This window comes from Mastomys coucha, unplaced genomic scaffold (assembly GCF_008632895.1).
Source record: "Mastomys coucha isolate ucsf_1 unplaced genomic scaffold, UCSF_Mcou_1 pScaffold1, whole genome shotgun sequence".
NCBI lineage: Eukaryota > Metazoa > Chordata > Mammalia > Rodentia > Muridae > Mastomys > Mastomys coucha.
In genome coordinates, this window is record NW_022196891.1 from 32,491,504 (window position 1) to 32,499,427 (window position 7,924).

The 7,924-nt window shown below is 52.6% G+C and overlaps 1 protein-coding gene across 3 annotated transcripts in view; it reads left to right on the forward strand.

Annotated features, from left to right (window-relative positions):
* The window catches only part of Tnnt2 (troponin T2, cardiac type), a 17,270-nt gene that overhangs the window by 7,018 nt on the left and 2,328 nt on the right, over nt 1–7,924 (forward strand). For 2 of the 3 annotated variants that reach the window (XM_031383937.1, XM_031383930.1), the window contains exons 4-11: nt 1,414–1,443; nt 3,301–3,393; nt 3,653–3,688; nt 4,482–4,515; nt 5,459–5,522; nt 5,702–5,818; nt 6,555–6,632; nt 7,094–7,204. In XM_031383937.1, coding sequence (XP_031239797.1) covers nt 1,414–1,443; nt 3,301–3,393; nt 3,653–3,688; nt 4,482–4,515; nt 5,459–5,522; nt 5,702–5,818; nt 6,555–6,632; nt 7,094–7,204 — 563 coding nt within the window. Of the gene's footprint in view, nt 1–1,413; nt 1,444–3,300; nt 3,394–3,652; nt 3,689–4,481; nt 4,516–5,458; nt 5,523–5,701; nt 5,819–6,554; nt 6,633–7,093; nt 7,205–7,924 lie in introns of those variants that run through there. The other variant, XM_031383944.1, reaches the window with a different exon arrangement.

Genomic DNA, 7,924 nt, shown 5'->3' on the forward strand with positions numbered 1-7,924 from the left:
CCTCCCTCTCTCTCTCTCTCTCTCCTTTTCTTCCAGGCCACAATGCCCCTGTGGCTCCTGGCTTCTCCACCACAGGCGGGCTGCAGCCTGACTTGCAATGGTTTGGCAAAGGCACATCATGTGTGGACACAAGGAAAAGGGGTCTTTGAAGATCCAGGAGCTGTACCTCCCTGCTCTCCCGGCTTTCTGGTTAAAATGGGGAGCCTTTTGCTCCTTTAAGCCTGTTCTGAGAGTCATGTAGGCAAATAAGAGCCAGGAGCAGGAAATGCTCACAAAAGTTTCTGGTTTTCAGGAGCCATTAGAAAGATCGCTCACCCTGGTCCACCTAGCATTTTACTACCGCTGAGCTAAATCTCCAAACCAGAGCTTTTTCTTTTCTTTTTTTGTTTTTAATATTTATTTATTTTTTTTTATTTTTAGTAGCACAGGGTGGTCTCAAACTGTGGTAATCCTCCTGCCTCAGTTTCAGTCCTGGGATATTAGGCATGCTGCCTCTAACCTCCACTGTAGTAGGGACCCCATCTGCTGGGGATGCTTTTGCCTTGGAGGATTTTCCCACAGATCACAGGAGGTTCTGGGCGATAGGGTTTGGGAAACAGACTTGAGCCAGATTTGTGACCTCCAGCCTGGCTACTACACACAGTAGGATCTGTCTGGGAGCTAAAGAACTTCTCATCGAAGCTCTTACAGCTTTTGCAAGTCACCTTGCTTGCCCTGAATGGCCTGCGGCTGCCCCTCTGGCTCAGAAAGGAAAGGCCCAGACGAGTGGCTCAAACCTGTAGAACAGATAGTCCTAAGAGTCTCTTTTTTCTAGGGGAAAGGGTCATTGCTGTTAAGCAGTTCCTTAACCAGAGATTTGCATCAAGAACAACAGGGAAGTGGTCAGTCTCCTCAGATTCTGAGTCCAGGCTTTCCGACAGACTGTGCCAGCTCCCTTAGTGTGCCTCACAGTGGGGCTTTCCTACACGTGATTCCCGGAATCAGTAGATGTTCTGTGGGATAGTCCAAAAACTCATTCGGAGCAGGAGTATGAGAGAACTTGGAGGAGGAGTGAGATTTTTTTCCTATTCTCTGCTACTGGGGTCTACCATCTTCGTGAGAGAGAAGCCAGGGCCTGCAGCTGAGAAGCAGGCCAGGTCTAGTTGGTGTTTTCTCAATGCTTTCAGGTTTCAGGCAGGCTAAACTGTTCCATTCTCAGTAGTGGTGGGCAGGCGATTGGCCTGTCCACCTACTTGGGGCTCAGGGATGTCACGAGGAATGAGCCTGCCATGTTGCTTGAGTGTTGACTTGTGAATCCAAGTTCAGGCCTAACTCTGAGCTGGCCGTGGCCTGCGTAGCCACCAGGCTTTCTGCTGCACACTAACCTGTTCCGCTTGCTCCCCTTTGCTGCTGCCACCTCCTGCCACCCGGAAGAGGAAGACTGGAGCGAAGACGAGGAAGACGGTAGTAGCTACCCTGTCCTGTTCCTGTCCCTGCTTTCCTGCTCCTCCTGGGCTCTGGGCTTAGGCTAGGGAGACCAACAACTTCAGAAGGCCAGCACCCTAGGACCCCTCATCCATTGCCTCTTTTCCTTCTGGGAGGGAAGTGGGAAGGACCTGAGCTATCCTGTCTTCCCCTCTGCTCCACATACGGTCACAGAAGGATTCCTAAGGCAGGAATAAACGCCAGCTGCTCCACTGTGCATAGCGGTGTCCATGTGGGGACCTTCCCTGTTTTGCCTAAGGCGAGGGGTAGGGCTCTGGGGACAAAGTCATGGAAAAGTATCAGAAAAGGCCAGAAATAGCCAGAGCCGAAAGGACATGATGTCAGCCTTCAGATGTGTTCTGCTGAGAGGTAGGGTGAGGCTGGGCTGCTTCTTGGGATAACAGGAGGGGAGGGGAGACAGAATGGGGCTTAATTTTAGGACTGGCTTTCCCACTGTGATGTCCAGGGAGGCCCTCAGTGTGACCTGCTCCTTGGGCTTCTAAATGACCACTGGGTACATGGGACATGGCACAGAAAGATGAAAGCTAGAGTGAATGGGAGAAGTGGTGGCCTCAGGGCGGATTCCATAGCTGGGCACCTTCCTCTACTCTCATGCATGCTATCTGACAAGGCTCCTGCAGGGTTGAAAGAAGAGGTACTCCAGAACTCAGTGGGGACTCAGTCCTAAGAAAGGAGGGCAGAGAAGATGAGGCAGAGGGGGTGGAGGCCAGCTCTCCTCTGATGGTTCTTTCTGTCCCGAGGTGTTTTCTTCTCCCTCTGCCAAGGGGCCACCATTTGTCAGCCTATCAATCACTGAATGTTACAAGCACTTCTGCCAAGCTGAGTCACGGTCTGGATGGCATCCTGTCTCCCTAATCTGTCTGTCCCTTCTGAATGTTGGGAGAGGCGGGGTCCATCCACATCCTGTCAAGCAAACGATGGAAATAGAAACTGTTGGCAGCCTTCTGGGTAGCACATCTCTCTAACCATTGGGCATTTCATCCGCCCGCACAGCCTCACGGCTTTGGTTTCTGTTGGGTCTGGAGGAAGGGCTTGAAGAGTCGCTGGATTCACGGCACACCTTCCCTAGCACCTCAGTGGTGCCAGCACTGAGTGGAGCCTCTGGGTGAACAGTTAGGAAAGATGATGGAATCCTGTCACGAGGAAGGTCGTCGGGGAAGCCAGTTCTAAATTGGGCAGAGAGAGGCTGGACAGACCCTCACCCCAACTAGCCCCCAGCTGTCTTGATGTGCTCCATCACCGGTGCTTCTCACCACCACACCACCTGCTCCCACCTCAAATACCTGGCTTAGCCAGCAGCTTCCAGTTAGCACTACACACACACACACACACACACACACACACACACACACACACACACACACACACGTCTCTACGCTAGGGTAGACCCAGCTCAGATTTCCAAACTCCCAGGGAGGCAAATTAGGGACACTTACCAGTCAGATGGGACCCTTCTATTGGGTTTCACTTTCCCTACAAAGGGGCGGACAAGGCAATACTCAGGACAGGGAAACCCTGGGGCACTGACTTACTTGCGGGATTGAAGCATGGATGAGAGTGTACATGAGTGGGTGAGGTTCTATGAATCTTTGCTAGCAGAAGTAGCCCTGAGCTGGGAATAGCTTTGTGCTCCAGTTTGAACCAGGAGCCAAAGAGCATTCCTTCTGTCATCTTGGTCCGTGGCTCCCATATCATGTGAACCTGGATGTTACTGGCTCTGTTCTACTCTGCCTGATGTGATCTCTGTTCTGGGGGTGCTGTCTGCATGTAGAGAGAGGGGTCTGGTTGATCATGGTGTCTGTTTCACCTCTCCAGAGCAAGAGGAAGCAGTGGAGGAGGAGGAGGAGGATGGTGGGGCTGAGCCTGAGCCTGAGGGTGAGGATGAGACAGAGGAGGCCAAAGCAGAAGGTACAGCCCAGGGTGAGAGGATGAGGGGCTGGGGTGGTATTTTAAGAAGTCATCCAGCAGGTGCTTGCTAGCTTGTGCCTGAGATTCCTGTCTGGGCTTAGGGGATGCAGTAGTCTGGCTGATGATGGTCAATCCAGAGCTTCTTTCGTGGTTGACCCTACAAATCAGCAGGATAGCCTGCCTGACCCTGGGGAATGCACTTGGGGGGAGGAATTTGAGCTGGAACAGGACCTCTGTTGATTGCTCATGTTTTGTTTAGAGGATGGTCCTGATGAAGAAGCCAAAGATGCTGAAGGTAAGTGACGCTGGATGTCAGCACAAGTGTACCCCTCATAGTAGCCTTGGGTGAAACTGTGCCCAGGGATTCCTGTATAAGTGGAAGTTGTACAGGAAAGGGTTGGAAGGCAGAACTTGGTGGTCCTTGCAGGGCTTGGGTGACTCGAAACCTTTGTCCTCTTCATCTGAGAAGTGGCCTTAGTGTCCAATAGGAGAGCGAACCAGTGTCTAGCTCCTGGTGTGTGCAGGGTCATGCTATCAGAAGCAACACTCGTGCCTGACACTCCTGGTACCCAGGCAGTGCCAGTGAGGTCTGTTGCTTGGAGGAATGACTTCCAAGGCATGCATGGTTCATGCTATGGCATCATGGTCCCTGTCAGGCTGCAGCCTCTGTCAGTTGTCTCCAGTCACACATACCTCGGGCAGGGGGACAGCCAGCCAGACCTTGGAATCATGCCCACTAACTCCCTTGGCCCTGCGGCCACCAGAAAGTCCAAGGTACAAAACGTTAGGCAGTCCTGAGAGGGGTCCTAGGGTCGGGGCCCCGGGACCTTCCCACAGGACTGTGCATTACTGCAAACCAACCTAGAGCAGGCGAGTGCCCTGCACCTGCAAGCACAGCCAGCCATTCTCTGTGACCTCATCTCCAGGTCACCTTCATGCCTGTCAGTGATGATAGAAGTCCAGACTTACTAGACCTGGGAGAGACTCCCTGTGCGGATGGGGAGACAGAGGCCCACAGGTGCCCAGCTCAGGGTGGAGCTGGCAGTATTCAAGCTCTCTGACCCCATACCTCCTTCTCTCTCCTCCAGATGGTCCAGTAGAGGACACCAAACCCAAGCCCAGGTGAGCGGGATGCACCTCTCTATGGTAAGCCCCTGAAGGCAGTGAGGGAGGGTGACCCGGAAGAGAGGAGCGCAAGTGCGCATGTGCAGGCACTGTGGTTGGCACAGACTTCCATGGAGAGCCGAGCAGGTTGTATACTGCGCAGAGATCTCTGGCTGTCGGGAGGAATAGGAGCTGAACTTCACCTTGACTTCACTACTAATTATTTACACTAATATGGATGGAGGTACATTCATGTACAGAGTGGGGAAGGGCTAGTCATGGCCTTGGACAGACACATTTTCTATTCCACAGGATGACTTCCCTCTTTGCTGGGGTGGGACCTAGAGAAGCGATGTAAACTTTAGGGAGCCAAGCAGTGAAACTGCGTCATGTCCTAGGCACGACAGCTTCAGGGAACTGCAAAAGGGCAGAGCAGGGCATCCCATACCTGGAACCACATCTGGTGGCTGTGAGTGGGGCCATCGGGTCAGGGAGTATTTTCTTCTTGGCAATGTTTATCCTGCCAGCAGATGGCGCTCTAGTACCCTCATGGCCTTCAGTGGCCCATGCCAATTGTAGCTCTGTTAGTCGCTTGTGCTGGCTGCTCTGTGCATTCTGGAGCATCTCCTTTTAGTTGAAGGCCCACGAGCCTATGAGGAAATCAAAGCTCAGAGATCCACCTAGGGTCGCCATCTTATCTCAGCCCTTCTGTTTTCTAGCTGTGTCTTTTTTTTAAGCCTTGGTTTTCCTAATGGAGGCCAGCACTGCCCCCTTCAGGGATCTAGTGAGAGGACGAAATGAAATTCCCTTTGGTGAATGTCTGAGGGAGTGAGGTAGACATTGGTGTGGACATTACAACAGAGGTGAACACTCCTGCGTGATCAAGGGCCCAGAGGCTCCAGGAACGCATAGTCCCTCCCTCATGTTCCCAGTTGCTCTGACTCTCTATTCCTCTCTGCAGCAGGCTCTTCATGCCCAACCTGGTGCCACCCAAGATCCCCGATGGAGAGAGAGTGGACTTTGATGTGAGTGGTGGCTCTGGGTGGAGCGAGCAGGGCCGGGGTGGTGGCCAGAGCTCCTGATCTTGTGGGTTGCGGCAGGTTGTTGGAGGGATGGTTCAGGTTCAGGCGTCAAGCCCAGCCCTTTGCAGTGAGCCCACCCATTTCACGGGCGTGGCAGGCTCTCAGGCTGGCTCTCCCTGCAGGACATCCACAGGAAGCGCATGGAGAAGGACCTGAATGAGCTACAGACTCTGATCGAGGCTCACTTCGAGAACAGGAAGAAAGAGGAAGAGGAGCTGATTTCTCTCAAAGACAGGATTGTACGTGCCAATCTGCCACAGCTCGCCCTGTTCTCCCCGTGAAGCCTTCCTCAAGCTGCCAATCTGTTGGATACTGGTCCTCTGCTTGGGCCCCTGCCACCTGCCTATCAGTGTGGATGCTCCTTGCCGACAGGAACTAGTCCTGATAAGTTCTGGTTCTAGCTAGGCCTAATCGGGCACCACTGGCTATGGACTACAGACGAGTCTGTGCTCTCCCTGTTCCCGACCCCATCAGTCACAGCTGCCTCTGTAGTGTAGGGAGCCCGGGATCAGCTTGTGGAGTCCTAGACGACACTCAGAATTCCATTCTGAGAGGAGATTAGTTGATTCCTTGTTTTTCTGTACCTAACCATCTACTTTTCTCAAATGTGCATGCCAGCCATAAGTCTTTTGAGCACAAAAGAAACTACCAGGGCTGGGGCTGGGGCTGGGGCTGGGGCTAGGGCTGGGGTTGGGACTGGGGCCAGGACCAGGACAAGAATACGGATATAGCCTTTGAAGCAGACAAGAGAAACCACTTGTCATTCCTACAAAATTGAGACAGCCTCTAGTGGGCTTTCAGGCGGTTGTCCTTACCTAGATGGGACACTTTTCCAGAGGTCCCACCTGCGATGGGCCACTTCCATCTTGCATCCATGGAGCAAGGCTGAGCACAAGCATTTGGAGGCGAGGCTACCTCAGGATTTCTGTACCGGGGTTAGCATCGCTCGTGGAGTTTCTACCTCTCTCTCCCTAGGAAAAGCGTCGGGCAGAGCGGGCCGAGCAGCAGCGTATTCGCAACGAGCAGGAGAAGGAAAGGCAGAACCGCCTGGCTGTGAGTGCCCCTAACCGGGCCACTGAGCCACAGCCCCTCCCTCTCTTCAAAGACCTTGGTTCAAGACATTGGCAGCATTTATCATACCACATGAATCCAGGTCGTTGACCCAGTGCTGACATCATAGCAATGAACAGAACACACAGGCCAGGGCCTCAAGTCCATGACTTTAAAACCCTTTAGGTCCCATCCCTTCCCCAGCGCAGGCTACATGGAGACTGAGGGCCTCTCAACCTGGGGACATGGTGGGATCTTACAGACGTGAATCAGTGCTTCGTTAACTCATTCATACAACAGTTCATCTATCTGTTCAATAAACTCCAGCATGCTCATCTTGTGCCAGAAAGTACCTCAGAGAGCTCCTCATCCAGTGGGAAGAGAGCTAACTTCATTTGTAAGGCATAGTCCCTTCAACTCCCACCCTTGCCATTAATCTATTCATTTGGTCTCCTTGACAACAGGAAGAGAGGGCCCGGCGTGAGGAGGAGGAGAACAGGAGGAAGGCTGAGGATGAGGCCCGGAAGAAGAAGGCTCTGTCCAACATGATGCACTTTGGAGGGTACATCCAGAAGGTAGGTGCTAAGCAGCATCGGGCACCGGGACATCCCAGTGTATCCTCAAGGCCGCCTTTGCTTGGATCCATGAAGAAATTCCCAACCGCTGTGGCTGAAGTCTAAGGTCTCCTCGTGCCTAGCCCCTGAGCTGGCTATCAGTCCGACCGTGGCTTCACTAGGAGGGCTCTGCTGTGGGCGAAGGTTAGAACACTAATATGCCTCCGAATGCTGGCTCCCCAAGGTGACGACTGGGAGAATCTTGGGTCCTGGAGTCAGCGCTCTAGTTAGAGACCTGATTCTGCCACATATGGCAGCCTGGCCTGCAATAACATCTGCTTCCTCACATGGCCTGGTATTGCCTGAAGTATTGCCTGTCCTGCCGCTTCCAAGACACAGATGAGCTAACACGGAAAACATGAAAAGAGAAAAGAGTACTGCACAGATGTTGGGTGGTTTGCTTGTGGCCAGTCAGTTCCTCACATGTACTAGATACCACCCTTTCAAGGCGAAGCTTTGATTTATTATTTATTTCTACTTTTTTTTTTTTTTTTTTCGAGACAGGGTCTCACTATGTAGCCCTGGCTGTCCTGGAACTCACTGTGTAGACGAGGCTGGCCTCAGATTCACAGAGATCCATTTAACCTTTGCCTCCCAAATGCTGGGATAAAGGCACGGGCTGCCATGCTCAACCAGGCCTGGTTTTTTTTTTTTTTTTTTTTTTTTTTTTTTTTTTTTTTT